Raw genomic sequence first — 18,593 nt, forward strand, 5'->3', positions numbered from 1 at the left:
ATATATTATTCTATTCTATTTATTTATTTGAAGTTAATCCCGCTATCTCACGGTGTCCCCTATTGTGATCTCACTAATTGCTGCAATTAACACCCCCAAGAACCTTCCCAAAACCCCCATTTCTTTGTATTTTACAGTGTCCCCCTTCGCCAATTGTCCCGTCTTCCAACGACACATATGTTGACGTTGAATCTGTGACATCTGACGAAGAAGAAGACGAAGAATTGCGTCGCCGCCTTCCGTCGATAGATTTATCGAGTGCCGAAGAGCCACTGGAAATCGATCCACAAGAATTGACAGTCATTCCATCAGTCATTCAGAAGCCAACTGTTGAGAAAAAGATGGTCAACAATAAGAGGAGGATGAATACGTCGCTTGTTATTAAGATTGAGGTAAGTTTTCAGAAATTGATTAATTTCGAACTGAAATTTCAGTTTTTTATTCAAAAAATTTGAAGAAAAACACCGAAATTCGATTTTCAGAAATACATTTTTTCGAATTTTTACCTGAAAAATCTGATTTTTCATTTAAGAAAGAGGTGTTTTCAAGATTTTACAACTAAAAATTTGCCAAAAATCGACAGAAATCACAACTTTTTCATATCTAGAAATGCAAAATTTTAAAGCAAAATAGATATTTAGCGGATCCAAACGTAACTCGCTTCAAAATGAGTATTATGAGCTGAAAAATATATCAAAAATAGATTTCAGCGAGTTCTTTCAGAAACAAAAAACTGCGATTTTTACCAGAAAAGTCAGATTTTTCATTCAAAAAGAAGTATTTTCAAAATTTTACTGCAAAATTTGCAAAAATTGACAAAAATCACAATTTTTACATCAAGAAATGCGAATTTTTAAAGCAAAATTGATATTTAGCTAGCCAACACGTAACTCGCTTCAAAATGAGTATTATGAGCTGAAAAATATACCAAAATGTAGATCTCAGCGAGTTCTAGGTCTCTGGTATTATACGGGGCTCTTGAGAATTCATTATTGTTCTACGGGTCGGGCTGAAGTGACAGAAAGACACTTCGGTCCGGCCAGCGGTACAATAATGAATTCTCAGGAGCCCCGTAATATACCAGAGACCTAGAACTCGCTGAGATCTATATTTTGGTATATTTTTCAATTCATAATGTTCATTTTGAAGTGAGTTACGTTTCGTCCAGCTAAATATCAATTTTGCTTTAAAAATTTGCATTTCTTTATGGAAAAATTGTGATTTTTGTCGATTTTCTGCAAATTTTGCAGTAAAATTTTGAAAATACCTCTTTTTGAATGAAAAACCTGAATTTTCCGGTAAAAAGTGAACATTTTTGATTTCTGAAAATACAATATTCACTCAATTTTCAGCCGCCCATCAACTTCGACGAGAATTTCAACGATAAGGACATTCCAAGTACATCTGGTCCGCCACCGTCGAAAAAGAGGGCTCCGAGAGCTCCACGTCACTCAACTCCGCTCACTGAATCCAAAAAGTCCGGAAGACAAAATTCGCAGAAATTCAGCAAGAACGATGCAAAATCAGAGTCATCTGCTGGTAAGGATTCTGAAGGCGAGAACGTCGATGAGAAAAAAGACGATGAGAATAAGAAGAAGGAGGAGATGGAAAGAAGAAATGGAGAAGGAGTGGAGCAAACTTTTGTCAGATTCCGTTTGCCATCGGCTCTCGAAAAACGATTGAGAGAGATTCGTGAGGCACCAAAGGTACCTCTAACCCCTGGTCAGTCATACGGTACCGGACGTCTTCGTATCTATTCGGCGGATCCGAAATTCACGGGACCAATATATTCAATCCCTGCCGGCCAGAATCCCGCCCAGACTGAAATTGATTCGAATATCCCGATGTGCTACGGACCACCGTTGGTTATCGAGAAGACACTGTCGGATCAGGATGACATAATACGATACTACAATTGTCTCGAAAAATTGCCAATTTATTTCGAGGACGATGGAATGGCGTTTGAGAGAAACGGACCGACGGTCAAAATGACGCTGATCAATAAGACGAAGCAGCAGATTAAGCAAGAGAGAGGAAGTAATGAGGTGAGAATTAGGCTGAAAATCTGCCTAGAAATAGCCTGAAATGCCTGAAATCAGCCTTGAAACTAGCCTGAAAATAGCCTAAAGCTGGCCTGAAATTGCCTTAAATCGGTCTGAAATATTTAGGAAAATTTCCATTTTAATCCGACTGAAAACAGTATTGTCTCAGCCTGAAATCAGCCTGATAACAGCCTTAAAACAGCCTGAAAATGGACCCAAACCAGCCTAATAATGGCCTAAACATGGCCTGAAATTGCCTTGAATCGGTCTGAAATATTTAGGAAAATTCCCATTTTAATCCGACTGAAAACAGTATTGTCTCAGCCTGAAATCAGCCTAAAACTTGCCTGAAATCAGCCTGATAACAGCCTTAAAACAGCCTGAAAATGGACCCAAACCAGCCTAATAATGGCCTAAACATGGCCTAAAACTAGCTTCAAAACAGCATTGAACCAGTCTGTAATATCTAGAAAAATTCTCACTTTGATCCGCTTAGACTCAGCCTAAAACAGGCTGAAAATAGTCTGGTCTCATCCTGAAATCAGCCTAAAATCAGCTTGAAATCAGACTAAAATCAGCTAAAAATCAGCCTAAAACCAGACTGAAAACAGTCTTGTCTCAGCCTGAAATCTGCCTGAAATCTCCGTAAAATCTCCCTAAAACTTGCCTGAAAATAGCCTAAAACTTGGGTGAAAATAGCCTAAAATCAACCTGAAATCTGCCTAAAACTAGGATGAAATCAGCCAGACCCGAGCCTGAAAATTGCCTGAAAACAGTCTGAAATCAGCCTAACCCGAGCCTGAAAATTGCCTAAAAATCGCCTAAAACTAGCCTGAAAATAGTCTAAAACTAGCTTGAAATCAGCCTGAAAATCAGTCTGAAAATGCCCAAATCTACCCATAATGCAGCCTTAAGTCTGAAAATAGCCTAAAAACCTCTAAATTCTAATTTGCTTATACTATAAATCCCAATTTCCACATTTCAGACTTCCCGCGGTGCTGCATCAAAACAACTCCGCATGTCATCGGCTCGTCGCTACACTCCGCCTCCTCCAACTACTTCCTCCTAGATTTTTTTAAAATAATTTCAGCCCCATTTTTCAAGCATATCCCCATTGATTTTTATTAATTTATTGTAATTGTTTATCACCATTCGCACACCTCCTCACCCCCGATTTCTTTTTTTTATTGTTAACAGCACTCTCCTGACTACTGTAACACCCCCAAGTACCACCACCACCACCGCAAATAGTTTTATGAAGAAAACGAGCGAAAATTCTAGAAATTTCGATTTATTAGTTTCAGACAGAAAAATGGGTACAATTATATTATATATATTACTTTTCAACAGAACAGGTACACGTAGTTGCAGAGTACAATTCGATATAACAACTTGTTTAAAACTGGGGAAAGCTCGCTGGTGGTCACCACAGAATATCTTTCTAGGCCCTTACTTGCCCCGTGGTAGATCATAAGTGAGTCCGGCGGTGTTTCGTTCCAGCTGAGCAACGTCGAAAACGACCAACTCGGCGCCATCGGCGGTCTTACGGCACGCGAGTCCCACCGAGCTCTCCTTTTGTTTTGGCAAATTCCAAATTGTGTACTTTCCGGGTTCAAGAAAGATACGGTCGAATCCTTTGTACTTGTAGATACATCCGACTGTCGTCACCTTTGTCTTGTTTGGACCGTCCGTCTCGCACGTCTTCTCGATTTTGGAATCTGGAGACTGCTCGTACCATCTGCATCCGATCACTTTGTTGATGTCGCGTCCGTTCTCGACAATGTTGCATCCGACGGCGCGGTGGCTTCGCTTTCCTGGACGGATCTGAAAAACGGGAATTTTTTTTGATCTACGTAATTCGATGGAGCGCATTTGCTTTAGTTATAGACTTGAAAATTAGGGTTTTTTTGTGAAAAATAGTCCAACTTTGAGAGTGTCCCCTGTGGCCCGGGGTAGATCAAATAATAAAATTTTTATATGAGCTTGTAGATCAAATCTAGAACTCCATTTTTGTAGTTGAGTACTTTCTTGTACGCGCTCTCCCTGAAGAGATATAGCAGAGCGCAGGAGCACAGAGCCCGGCGCCGTCAGGTGGGCTCCAAGCGACTACTATGTTCCCGGCGCTGTATCTCCATAGGGAGAGCACGTACAAAAAAGTTGTTAACTGTAAAAATGGAGAACTAGCCTCGGGAATTGTTTTGATGTAAAAATCATAGCATAGTGATTGTTTTTAACTGAGTTACGGTAGCTGGAAGTTGGAAAATTTTCAGATTTTTCAAAAAAAAAAAATTTTTTTTGAAAATTTGCAAAACTTCAAACAGCTCTATCTCTCTTGGGAGGGTTTGTACAAAAAAGTTATCAACTACAAAACTAGAGATCTATGATAGGGCTATTTATTGGTATAAGAATTATAGCGTAATGACTGTTTCTGACATAGTTGCAGGAGTTGGAAGTTCGATGATTTTCAAATTTTTCAAAAAAAATATTTTTTGAAAAATTTGCAAAACTTCAAACGCCTATAACTCTCTAGAGACCGCCCGTACAAAAAAGTTGTTAATTACAAAAATGAAGCACTAGACTTGTTTTATAACATACTGAAAGTTGGAAATGCTGGAGTATAAGTGAGTACCGTGACGGGGGTACTAAGGTTAGCCAAAATCTTGAAAAAACCGCATTTTTCGAACATTTCTGTAGAATACTTTTAATTTGGTGTAAGTGTTTTAAAACTTTTTAAATGAACTAGTTTTGTCGGTCCGTCTGTATGTCTGTTCAAATACTCATCAGATTTAAAAAAAGTGCGCTCCGTTGCGAACGCTAAATTGAGGAGGGGGAGCAGGGTCACCTCTCGACAGGCCTGCAAACTTTAACCACTTGTAACTCTCTAGGGAGGGCTCGTACAAAAAAGTTGTAAACTACAAAAATGGAGATCTAGACTTGTTTTATAACATACTAAAAATTGGAAGTAATGGAATATAAGGGAGTACCGTGACGGGATCTCAAAGTTAGGCAAAATCTCAAAATTTTCAAAAAAAAATCGCATTTTTCAAACATTGCTGTAGAACAATGGTGATTTGGTGTAAGTGTTTTAAAATTGTTTTAAAATTAACTAGGTTTGTCGGTCCGTCTGTATGTTTGTCCCAATACTCGTTTGATTTGAGAAAGTGCGCTCCGTTGAGAACGCTAGAGGATCAGGGAGTCGCCGCCCCTCAAGTCGTCGGATATGCAAATTTCAAACACCTATAACTCTCTAGGGACGGCTCGTACGAAAAAGTTGTGAACTACAAAAATGGAGAGCTAGACTTGTTCTACAACATATCAAAAACTGAAAATGCTGGAGTATAAAGGAGCGACGTGACGGGATCTCAAACTAAGGCAAAGTTTCAAAAAAAAAAGGGGGGGTCTAATGGTCCAAGCGCAGCATGCTACTGCAACTATATTTGATCTACCCAGAACGTTCCAGAATATTCTAGACCCCTCTCTAAATTTGTTCCATTGATCTCTCATTATGTTCACTGTGTTTTTTACTTTTGTACCGCCCGTCTTTATGTATTACTCACCCCTCCCCCCCCTGTCCCATTTCAAACCTAACGGTCATCTTCCCCTCCCCCCCCTTCAGATGATCTACCACAAACCTCGCACTGATAAGTGGTTCCATCCCTCTTATACCGTTGACCATCATACAAATTCTGTCCGTTTCCATCGACACATCCGATGCATTGTTTCGTACACTTGCCGCCTTGCAGTTTGCAATAGAACACGTAGTCGCCGTCCTGTAAAACAAGATGTTATCTTTTGAAAAGAAATTAATTACTTTTTATTTCATCTCAATTAACTTTAGTAGTAGCTATGGTAATATCATCTTCTATTCAATGATCGAGAATCATCTCGTTTTGCAGAACGAAAATTGAAAGGAACACGGGCACGCCCTTTACACAATTTGATTAGGAAACGGTTTTATGATGATTGAACTTCCGGAACACCTTACGGGTGTCTGTCTGTGTGTTTGGACATCTGGGTGTGTCCGGATGTCCAGACTGATTATAAGAGATAGGTAGGTAAGGCTTGAAAATGGTCGAAATCAAAAACACCACTGAGGGGAGAGGTATGGGTGTCTGTCTGTCGGTTTGACTATCCGGATGTCCAGATGTCCGGCAAGCGGACCCGGTAGATCAAAATTTAAAATGTTTATATGAGCTTGTAGATCAAATCTAGAACTCCATTTTTGTAGTTGACCACTTTTTTCTACGCGCCCTCCCTGAAGAGATATAGCGGAGCCGTCAAGTGGACTCCGCGCTCCTTGAGACTCCACTGTTCCCGGCGCTGTATCTCCCTAGGAACCGCCCGTACAAAAAAGTTGTTAACTATAACAATGGAGAACTAGCCTTGGGAATTGTTTTGATGTAAAAATTATAGCATAGTGATTGTTTCTAACTGAGTTACAGTAGCTGGAAGTTGGGGGTTTTCAGATTTTTCAAAAAAAATTTTTTTTTGAAAAATTTGCAAAACTTCAAACAGCTCAGGGAGAACTCGTACAAAAAAGTCATCAACTTTAAAAATGAAGATCTAACGTTTTTCTATAACATATCAAAAAATTGGAAAAATAAGTCAAGATATGAATTAGTTACACAATTTCCAATTTTGACAAAAAATTAAAATCAATTTTTTTTTGAAAATTTTGAAAATTGCCTATTTTTGAAACTTTGTTTTAAAACCTGTAATTTAGTTTTTAGATATGTCATAGAATACGTCTAGTACTCCAATTTTGTAGTTGACAACTTTTTTGTACAAGTCGTCCCTAAGGAGATTCAGGCCGCCGAAGGTACATACGGCAGGGAGTGCGCCTTTGTTCTTCCGACTGTCATATCTTTTTAGGGTGAACTTGCACAAAAAAATTGTCAACTACAAAAATAAAGCACTTAACTTAAGCTATCGATTGGTATAAAAATATTGAAGATTTGACTTTTTTTGATGTCAGGATCATCACATCTTATGAAAGTTGGTCAACTTTCAAAAAAAAATTTTCGAAAATTAGAAGATGGTAACCGTGAGAAAGGCCCCAGGTTAATAATTTTGTAACCAATTTACATTTATAAAAAGCTGAAATTCCAAGGATTCTGAATCAATACTCAAAACTATTCTTGGGCTGAAATATAGCGAGTTACGACTGTTTAAAGTCGGATGAGAAATTGAATTAGTAGGGTAGCTGCAAACTAAAATCGGTGTATCACGGTTCATTTTTGTCGTAGAGAATATTAAATTATAGATTCAAAATCCTCAAGATCTCAGCTTTTTAAAAATGTTAATTTCATTTAAAAATGTAAAATTCTGGTGGCGTTTTCAGCGTTTTCAGCGTATAACTAAAATGACTCGAATTAGACCGATTTTAGTCCAATGAAAACCCCTCGTATCTCTCTTCAATCTCGACCTCTCATAATTCTGAGAACATATTCAGAATCCTCATGTTCTCAGCTCCATTTTAATATAAATTTGACCTACCTTATACTGTTGTCCGATAGAATATCTCTGCCCATTATGAATACATCCAACACTGCACATTTGCACAACTCCGCTCGTCTTTTGTTGGCATTTGTATCTGCAAAAAAAGCGATTTATTTTTGTGATCTACATGTTCTTTTTTTGTCACTTTGATCTCACAAGACCATAATCTCCGAGAGGCGCCCTTATCTCCTATCCGTATCATAAAAAGTGCACTTTTCTCTCTCGGGGAAAAGGCGACCTCGTTTTTTATCTTATCAAAACATTAAAAAAGGTTGTATAAGTTTTGTGATTTTTTGTTAAAAAAACTGGATTTCGGGGATCAAAGTCGTAAGGGATACTGTAGGTGACTGTCGGAAGTGATGTGTGATAGGGGGGGGGATTGAGGGGTACTGTAGGGGTTCGGTAGATAAGAAAAATATTTGAAGCTGTTGAGGGTAAGTCAGCTTATAGCTTGGGGTAAATCTTTTTCAGCTTAAAATCAAATTTTTAGTCAAAAAACCTGATTTTCCACGCCAAAAATTGTGAAATTTCAGTCAAAAATAACTGATTTTGTTAAAATTACCGCGGACTAGAAAACTCTGATTTTTGGAAAGCTAGGCCATTCTAAACCGCGAAATGTCAGTCTACCATTTTTGACGCGCGCGGACTAGTAAGGTGGTTTTCTAGGCCACCGATTCAGTAATCTCAAAGTCGCTGAAAATCGCCAAAAATCCATATTTTTACCAGGCTAAAATACTGGGTGTCTAAAAAATAGCTCTTTACTAAAAATTGCCAAATCAGACTGGCGTGCCTTTGACGCATTTCTGGGCGTCAAAATCACGTTTTGACTACGGAGAAATTGCTCTAGATTTTCAACTTTTGAGAAAAACCAGATACAGCTGGGAAGCTGAAGACGTGAGGATTCTGAATCTGTTTTCAAATCTTGACTAGGGTCAAAATGAGCCGAGATAGAAGGCTTTGAGTCTGAAAGCCTTATTTCTTGGTTCATTTTGATGCTAGTTGGAATTTGAAGACAGATTCAGAATCCTTACGACATTAGCTTTCCAGGTATATAGGTTTCATTTGATTACGTTCAAAAAAAATCATGCTTGCTGGCACACTGTAGCTAGCTAGACCATGGACGCAGCCATGTCTAACGCTCTAAAGTCTCAATTTGACTTCCGGGGGGTACCCACAACCCCTCTTGACTAAGATCAACCCTAAAAACTATTCTCTGAACTAAAGATCCAAACTATCTATCACTTTCCATCTATCAGTTTCCTCTTATCATTCTCTCATTCTTTAGTCTTTGCGACTAAACCGTCTGATTTTGTCCATTCACACAGTGTTCTTTCCCCCGATTGGGTGGCCTTCAAAAACCCGATCATATGTCACCTATCATTTACACTTTACTTCTAACGCCGAGACGCCGCCATGTCGGCAAAAACATTGGATAAGCGGAGATAAGCCGAATTGTGTGATAACGGGAGAAAAAGACTTGGAGAAATGAAATAAGCGAAGAAACTCACGTGTATCCGTTGAAATCGTCGGTCTGTCCGAGTGGGACTCGTCGTTGTTTGTCGTGAGCGATGCATCCCTCGATGGTGGTCTTCACGACACGTCCGTCGTCACGGCATCGGTAGTAGTAGGTGTTCTGGAAGAGGAAATCAGATTTTTTGAGTTAAAATCCAAAGAGGACGGTTTAAACCAATGTAAAAATTGTGTTTTTGCTATAATTTTTATACCATTAGATAGCTTATGTTTGGAGCTTCATTTTTGTAGTTGACAACTTTTTTGTACGGATTTGCCTTAAGGAGATACGGAGCCTGCAGTGGCAGACAGGAGCACGACACCTTCCACCAACCTCTTTACTTCAAACAGTTATAACTTTTTAGGGAGGGCACGTGCAGAAAAGTGGTTAACTACAAAAATAAAGTTTAAGAATTGGGCTATCTATTGATATAATTATCATTGTGATATGACTACTCCTGATAGTACCAGATCAAGATTAAACTAGGTGGCTAAAGATATAAAATGAAAATTGACAAATTTCAATAATGCTACGAAAAAAGATTTGCTAACGATTTTCATGTTAAATTTTTATATGAGCTTATAGAACAAGTATAGTACTTTATTTTTGTAGTTGACAACTTTTTTGTACATGTCGTCTCTAAGGAGATCCAGGCTGTCGAAGGTTCGATGTGAGTGCGCCATGAAGACTTTGCACTGTCATATCTTCTCAGGGTGAACTTTTACAAAAAAGTTGTCAACTACCAAAATAAAGATCTAGACTAGTTCTATAACATGGTAAAAAATGGGAAAGTACGGAATCTCAAAGTTTGTCAAAATCTCAAAATTTTCAAAAAATTAGTATTTTTCCAACATTGTTGTGGAATACTGCTTCAAATACTCATCAGATTCAAGAAAATGCGCTAAGACGATTACTGTAGCTCACGCTATATTATCCCTGTAAAACAAAATCCCATTTCTATACATTTCTATACTTTGATTTAGTTTCTGATCTACGAAATCTTTTTCACACCTCTCCCCCTCCATTTCAAATTGGTTCTGTGTCCTGACCTAATTAGTACTCCCCCCCCCCCCCCCCACCGAACTACAAAACCTAACATAAGCCGTCAAAAATCACAACTTGATCAAAGTCACTAATTAAAAAAAGATTGTTGCATGTGTATAGTGTTGCTGGTGTAAATAAAAACTTCCGTTCACTTCTCAAAAAAAGGGGGAAGTCATAAATTATTGTTGTGTCTTCTCTCGAAGTGTGTGTAATAGCGGAAAAACAATAAATTGAACTTTCAAGTGTTTTGTTGTGGGGAGGAGAATATTTAGCTATATGTTTTGTGCTAGGCTATGTCAAATGTCATAGAGTGATGTGTGGGAGGTTTAAGGTTTTAGGCTGAATGTTTTGGGTTTAAGGTTTTAGACTTAGGGTCTTAGGCTTGAAGCCATCGGCTTAAGGGATGAAGCTCAAGGGCTTAAACTTAAGGGATGAGGCTTAAAGTTTTAGGAGTTTAGAACCTTAGGCTTAGAAATTCAGATTTAAAGCCTCAGACTCAAAGGGTTAGGCTTAATCCATAAAGCTTAAAGCTTGAGGTTTTAGGCTTAGGATCTCATGCTAAGCAAATCTAACCAAGGGCAAAAGAGTCTGACCTAACTTAGACTTAGCAGGGTTGTATTATCTGAGGTTAGACCCTTAGACCACATGGCTGCTCCAGATGGGTCTGAAGTTCGAAAGTCTGAACATGCGTTCTAAGTCCTTATACCAACTAACTAGGGAAGGTCATGGACTCGGTCTGGAGTTATGGGTCGTGACCTATATCATTGAAAAGCTGAGAAAACGCTGATTCCAAATATATATTCAGTTTTTGCCCTCGAGGTCGAGTATTCGAAAAAAACAAGATCGAAGTTCGGAAAAATGACAAATTATTGCCTTTTTAACACTTGAAAAATGTTTTGAAACTTTTTGAAACGATTTTCGCGTGTTAAAAAGGCCATAATTTGTCATTTTTCCGAACTTTGACCTTGTTTTTCTCGAATACCAGACCTCGAGGGCAAAAACTGAATATATATTTGGAATCAGCATTTTCTCAGCTATCAAACGATATAGGTCACGTCCCATAACTCCAGACCGAGCCCATGACCTTCCCTAGTAAGACAGGTCTTCCTATTCCAAATATGTCAAACCGATTAGTTCCATAAGCTATCTCAAGCTAATATCGGGTTTTGAGTTGCCCTAAGCCTAAACGGGCTTAGGTGCTAAAGTTGACTTTTCTACGTTTTCTGCTAAACCTAGACCCTAGACTTAAGGCCATGCCATGACATACCAGATCCGGTGGCCTAAGCAATCTTAGGTACTAAAACTGCCACATATCCCTGGGATGTCAAATACAGTAAGCCTAGATTCCAGAGCACTGACAACTGACTAAGACCTTACTGTAGGGTGTAAGTTAGGCGTTTTTAGGTACTAACTGAGGAATGGTCAGAACTGACATTGGAGTTCAGGTACGGATGATCGAAGCGCAATCAAATTCTGATGGGAAATCTGAACTCGTGAACTCCATAGTCAGTTTTGACCATTCTCTAGTAAGATTTTCTGCTAAACCTAGACCCAAGTTCACTCGCCACCTGCTGTGTTTCCTCTATCACCGGAAGTCACATAGTAAAGTGTTGCAACATCTTCTCACCTTGGCATCCGTCCAAGTCTCTCCCTTCTGATAGGTACGTCCATCTGAGGCGACGCAAGCGTTGTAGCCGAATTCGATGTAACCGTCGCTTCCTATATCATTAAAGAATTGAAAAGGAGATTTGGGGGGAAGAGATAGGGAAGGGGCAACAACATTGAAAGGAAAGATCAACTTTTGGGGTCTAAGACTTAATTACTTAATTACTTAATTACTCACCCAGCTGGCACACAAACTCATATCCATCCTGCTGGAAGGTGGCTCCAATTGCGATCTTCTGCTCCGTGCTGCTCAAACATCCAAGGGGTTCCAACTGTCCACGTCTACACTCGTAGAAAAACTTGCCACGTGTCACCTGCTCCCCTTCTGGCCACCATTGAGCCGCCCGTCCGTTTCCGGATGTCCAGCACCTGAAATTTGTTTTTGTTTAAATTTTTGAAAAAGTTTTGAAAAAAGGGGACACAGAGTCCAAAGAAGGTACACACGATTTAGCAGGGAACCGGTTTTGTCTTGTCCTTATCAATTGGTTTCGGTTTCGTCGAAAAATTGTTTGCTAGTGGCTACTATGTACTAGTTGAATGGGGGTTGGGTAACATGTTGATAAGGAACAGTTGGTTTTTTTTTGAGGAGACATAACTTTTTGTGGGGTGTCTTAAAATGGGAAATTTTGAGTCAGGGGTGTTCAGGAGGTCAAGAGCTTTGATATGAGTATAAACAAGAGGTATTTTGGAGCAAAAATTTTTTGGACCATTTTTTGGGTCTTGACGCGATTTTCACGATTTTCGTGGTAAAACGCTTTTCCGAACAGTTTTTGAACCCCAAAACGTTTACAAACGCTAGCTTAAAGTAAAATTTCAAATTTCAAAAAAAAATCTCGAAAAAAAAATTTTTCGCTGCGAGACCCAAAATTTTCGAAATTTTCAAAATTGTCAGAATATAGTCATGATTATACTTTTCTGAAAGCTCTTGTCACGCTGAATCTAACTATGCTATTTTCAACATACCTGGACCTGGCAGCAGCATTATCCGTCGTCGAAACATGTTGAAGAATCGAAAGAATAGAGAGGATAAGTAGAACCGAGTTGTTCTGCATTTTCATCAGTTTTCTTCACTTGTATGGTTGTATTCCTTCCGTTTTGACCATTTTATACTAGCTCTCTCTCATCACCCTACAATACGCTCCGCCCACTTCCTCCCCCCTCTCTATCTCTTTTTCACTTTTCGTCCGTTTTCGGACGGCGGACAATTGTTCTTCTTCTTCTTCATCAACGGAAACATAGACGGAGACAGTAAAAGAAGAAGAAAAAAGAAATGAAAAAAAGTGGGCGGAGTCTCCCCAGTAAGGGATATCGTCTTCTTCTTCTATTTGTCTTTTAAAAAAGCGGAAAACGGAAAGAGGGAAATTTTTGGTTCTAAGAGTAGAGATATACATCATTTGCCGGTTTTAGTGTATAAATAACTATTTTCGAAACGAAACGAACACCTCCAGATGACCATCTCGGAAGGAAAAAGAGAAAGTGTTTGTGTTGTGTGTGTGGGGGTGAGTATGATGCAGAGAGAAAATTAATATACCGGAAAAGAAGTTTCTGGTTATTAGAGATGCATTTTGTTTATTCAGTTTTCTGGTGTTCCAAAATGAATCAGCGTCGACAAGGAGGAATCAGGAATTTTAGACGGTGATCATAGCCTTCACCGCTTTTTTCCAAAAACAAATTGTGTAGTTTTTGGCAAAAAAACGATCTCCATCAACGAGCTGGCGCGCCATTGACGTAATTTTCGATTTTTGATAGTTTTCCATATTCTAACTACAGTACTTTTATGACACATTTTTTGCAATTTGGATGATTTTAGGCTACAAAAAGCCGAACTGAGGATATCCAGATATTAGCACAGACAGACATACAAACAATGGCATCATGGTCTGGCGCGCCTTGGCCGCGTTTTCAAAAAAGTGTGCTAGCATTGTGAGGATTCTGAATCTGTATTCAAAAATTGTATAACGTCAAATATAACCAAAATAAAAAAGTTTTGATCATTCTTGTCGTTAGTGCTCTATGACTTGCTACAGACCGGATGGCTAGTCGTTAATGTACAGGCCGGGCTAGAATAGTTTTTTTTTGCCGTTTGGCACTTAATCCAGACCCGCGGTGCTGTACCGAATAGCCATCCTGCCCGTAGTAAGGTAGTGACATTGAATTTGCTGAGATCTTTCTTATTTTCTTTATTTTTCAGCTCATAAAACTCAGTTTGAAGCGAGATACGCCGCGGCCTGTGTCGGCTCGCTTCGGCCCGGTTGACAAGTAAGAGAATCTGGAATTTTAGACTTACAGTACCGGACAAAAAGGTATCAACTTTAGCTGTTTTCAGTGGAAAATGACCAACTTTGAGAGTGTGCCATAGTAACTCTGAATGTCAAACCATGAAAATGTTTAATGAATCATATAGATTGAACGTAGAGCTCCATTTTTGTAGTTGACAACTTTTTTGTACGGACACTCCCTAGCAAGTTACATATCGACAAAGTAATTTCTCCCTCAAATCAACCAATTTCACTGCAAAATAGTGCGATTTTTGAGCTGTCGTCTTAGAATGACCATAACTCTCTAGGGAGTGACCGCACAAAAAAGTTGTCAACTACAAAAATGGAGCTCTACGTTCAATCTATATGATTCATTACACATTTTCATGGTTTGTCATTCAGATTTACTATGGCACACTCTCAAAGTTGGTCATTTTCCACTGAAAACAGCTAAAGTTGATACCTTTTTGTCCGGTACTGTACCTGCAGACATTTCGCTGGTCTTACCGTTATCAGATTTCCAAAAAAGGCGTTATCACATATTATTATCGTATTTTCAAAGTAAAATAAATCTCCTGATTTCCGTAAACCTGTCTTCCTTTCTGTGTTGCCTATGTGGTATCATTCAAGTACATTATTAATGTCGTGTACTATGAGGATCGGAAAACGTATCACACCCACATCTTGATAGAATGCCATATTTTGTTTCTTGGAGATCATGGATTAAATAGTATGTAAGGTACGGTAATACATGGTTGTCCGAATTCCGTCTTCCTGATAATAATTTTTTGCTTTTTCCAACAAGTCTCGTTGTTGGTATCCCTGAAAAGCTAAAATAATGTGGTTTCGGAATCTGGCATCAAGTTTTGTATCGGCAAATAGACAATTTCATATTTTGATTCATCCAAACCACAAAAAATATGTCATTGACCCTGTTTCCGCCAAACCGTTTCCCACGCATTACTAATTGCCCACGTCCTCCCACCTACACCGTGACAAACTGTGTGTGTGTGTGTGTAGGTGTCAGTTCCAACTGACGAATTCAAATTAGATTCTTGCGAGAAAGAGGAGAAGAAGACGTTCTCTGACTCCTTGTATTCTTTTGCAGAGGGAGAGACAAGACAACAAAAAACAAACAATTTGTTTTGGAAGGGGGGCTAAAAACTGGAAATAAATGTTGTAATATGAGAAGTTGCTATTAATAATGAATTGATATGATAGTGTAGTGTCTGGTGTGTTTGAGGGTCCCGTTGATAAAAACTAATAAAAGACAGTCCTGGCCTAGGATCCGTCAACTTGGACAACGTGGTTTTTCACCACTAAAATGATGTCATTCGACACCGGTGAAACGAGTGTTACCGTAGTATTTTGGGGGAACTTTTCAATTTCATTGATTTTTTCAAAATTCAAGATTGTCAATGATTAAAAAAAACTTCCCAGAAAATCAAAACAGCTTGAAACTCAAAAAAATAAATGAAGCTCAAGGATGTTACTAAAATACTACTGTAGCAGAGTTGCGCGGAAGTAAACTCGGAAGTTAGACGGAAGTGAGTTTTATTTCGACAATATGAAACAAACTTCAAAACTATGAAGTTAATGTGTTGTATTGATGATGTTACTACCCTTCGAGCATAAAAAATTCCGAAATTTTTCTTATCCCCTACCAGTAGACCCGAAAAAGCAGCCGAATTTGAAACCCGGAAGTCGGAAGTCGGAAGTGAAGACTTTTTCAAGTCTACTGGTAGGGGATAAGAAAAATTTCGGAATTTTTTATGCTCGAAGGGTAGTAATACCATCAATACAACATATTAACTCCATATTTTTGAAGTTTGTTTCATATTGTCGAAATAAAACTCACTTCCGTCTAACTTCCGAGTTTACTTCCGCGCAACTCTGTACTGTAGCACTCTGTGTCGAATGACGTCATTTTTATGGTAAGATACCCAGATGGTCGAATTGACGGATCTTAGGACAGGACTGTCTTTTACTCAGATTTCATAATAACTCGCGTTTAAAATTAATATTACGAATCGAACAATATAATGTAAATCTCAATGAGTTCTATGCCGACGGACCGACTCAGGTTTCATTATCGTAGGCCAGGCTTGAGCGCAATTTCGCTTATTTTGGTATTTCAGCTCAGCCCATGATATATGCAAATAATAAAGTCTGAACTAGTCCAAATTAAACCAGAGATACGAAGCTACATTTTGATATGTTTTTCAAATCCATAATATTCATTTTGAAGCGAGTCCGGGCGACAAGTACAAAGATACAAAACTTTGGCCGCATACAGTTGAAATTCTTCGACTTTGAGATAGTGTCATGGTAATTCTGAATGTCACACCTAGTAAGTTTTTAATGGTTCCTATAGAACAAAGGTACGTCTTTATTTTTGTAGTTGACAACTTTTTTGTACGGACACTCCCTAGAGAGTTACATATCGTCCAACTAATTTTTCCCTCAAATCGTCCCATTTCAGTGCGATTTTTGAGCTGTCGTCTTAAAATGACCATAACTCTCTTGGTCAATTTCAGCTGAAAACGACCAAAGTTTGTATTTTTTGCACAGTACTGTGCACGGGAAACATTTTCAAGTCGAGATTTTCCATAATAATATTGAAATATAATTACAGTAGCATATTAGCCGAGCATTTAAGTTACAACTGCGCCCCACCGCAAACGAGAGAGTATCGGCGAGAGACGCAGAGTATTTTCTGGCGCGAAACAGATTTTCACCATTTTTGATCTATTTTCACAAGTTTTAATTAAAAATTTGCCAATTTCCGAGAGAAAATTATGAAAAATAGATCAAAAATGTAGAAAATATGTTTCGCGCCACAACAAAACTCTGCGTCTCTCGCCGATACTCTCTCGTTTGAGGTGGAGCGCAGTTGTAAGAAGGGATGGGCTGCTAATAACAACTTGCTTCAATTTTCAGAACCCTTCAAACTGTCTGATCTGACTTATGACGCCCTTGACCTGAACCTATCTACCCTATTCGTTTTGTTTACTATCAGTGCCCACCCAGTTCAGCGAATCATTTCGCTATCCGATCCGTTTGACTTGGTATCAAAAGATGATAAACGGATAGAGTCATTTGTGAATTTAGTGGTGTGGTGAGGTATTATCACGGCATACGTCTTACAACCGCGCTCTACCGAAACCAAAGAAAATTGTGTGCGAAGTTTAGAGACACAGAGAAAAAGAGACGGTTTTCAGACGAATTTTGGTGGAGCACAGGTGTAAGAGCTGTGCCGAGCAAATAGGTCTTTGGAATTGATTATTTTTTATTTCAGCCTTTTTCACGTAACCGTTGGAAATAATCTAAATACCGTATCAATTCAGTGTTCCTTTTCAATTTTCAGAAATGGCTGATAATCAGAGTTGAGCGGAATTCCGCCTTCCGCCTTCCGCCTTCCGCTTTCCGCCACTTTTCTCTTTCCGCCGAAAAATGTTTTATTCCGCCTTCCGCTTTCCGCTTTCCGCCAAAAAGTTTCCTATTTCCGCTTTCCGCCTTCCGCCTTCCGCTGTTTAAAGATTTTTCCCTCAGCTTGAAAAATTTGATCACCTATTCCAATTTACTGATATTTTTGAGGTTTTTTGCAGCAAAGCTATCAGTCAGAGTTGCGCGGAATTCTGACTTCCGACTTCCGACTTCCGGGATGTTTTTCACTTCCGACTTCCGTTTTGAAAATTTTACTTCCGACTTCCGACTTCCGACTTCCGACTTCCGTTTTCGGAAGTTTACTTCCGACTTCCGACTTCCGACTTCCGTTTTCGGAAGTTTACTTCCGACTTCCGACTTCCGACTTCCGTTTTAGAAAAAATCACTTCCGCGGAACTCTGCTATCAGTGTTTACCAAAAAAAAAAAATTTAACACAAATTTAACCATTTTAGCGTTTTTTACTACAAAATAAGGACAAAATCGTATTTTTGAAAGCGACATTGTATTCCGCCTTCCGCCTTTTGGCATTTTTTTCCATTCCGCCATCCGTCTTCCGCCTTCCGCCAAAAAATTTTCGCTTCCGCCTTCCGCTTTCCGCCCAAAACATGTTCATTCCGCTTTCCGCCTTCCGCCTTCCGCCATTTCAAAAACCGCATTCCGCTCAACTCTGCTGATAATTAGAGAGTGCCGGTTTACTAGAAAAAGTACAGTAACCGATAGAACACTCACCTGCACAAACTACACGAACCGCACCCTTTCCGTTCCTTGTAAAGCATAAAAAACCTCCCGTAAGTTCCGGTCTTATGTTTTTTTCTGATTTCTTTTCTCGTAATTAATTTTCACCTCCTCCTTCTTTATTTCAGGTTGACCAGGTATCATATTATCGAACTAATTATGTTTTTCTTCCTGGTGGGAATTGAACAAGAAGAGACAGAGAGGGGACAGACAGTTGTTTCAGATGATGGTATTATAAGGAGTAAAGAACACGAAAGAATGGAAAAGATGGGGGGAACTGTTTTAAGAAAATAAAAAGGTATGAGGGGTCTGAAAATGTGAACATCAAGGAAATTTGAATTGAACAAATTTGGGAAGTTGTATTTTGCCTTATTTCAACTTTACAGAAACTA

The 18,593-nt window shown here is 38.9% G+C and overlaps 1 protein-coding gene across 1 annotated transcript; it reads right to left on the minus strand.

Moving 5' to 3' along the window:
* Nucleotides 1–3,491: 3,491 nt before the first annotated feature.
* On the minus strand, nt 3,492–12,812 carry GCK72_004347 (uncharacterized protein; the record flags this gene model as incomplete). The annotated part of the gene is made up of 7 exons (XM_053724622.1): nt 3,492–3,866; nt 5,675–5,812; nt 7,539–7,635; nt 9,050–9,174; nt 11,723–11,814; nt 11,939–12,129; nt 12,724–12,812. 7 exons carry the CDS (start codon nt 12,810–12,812, stop codon nt 3,492–3,494), a joined length of 1,107 nt encoding a protein of 368 aa, XP_053588816.1.
* Between the last annotated feature and the right edge of the window lie 5,781 nt (nt 12,813–18,593).

Source organism: Caenorhabditis remanei, chromosome II (assembly GCF_010183535.1).
Source record: "Caenorhabditis remanei strain PX506 chromosome II, whole genome shotgun sequence".
Classification (NCBI taxonomy): Eukaryota; Metazoa; Nematoda; class Chromadorea; order Rhabditida; family Rhabditidae; genus Caenorhabditis; species Caenorhabditis remanei.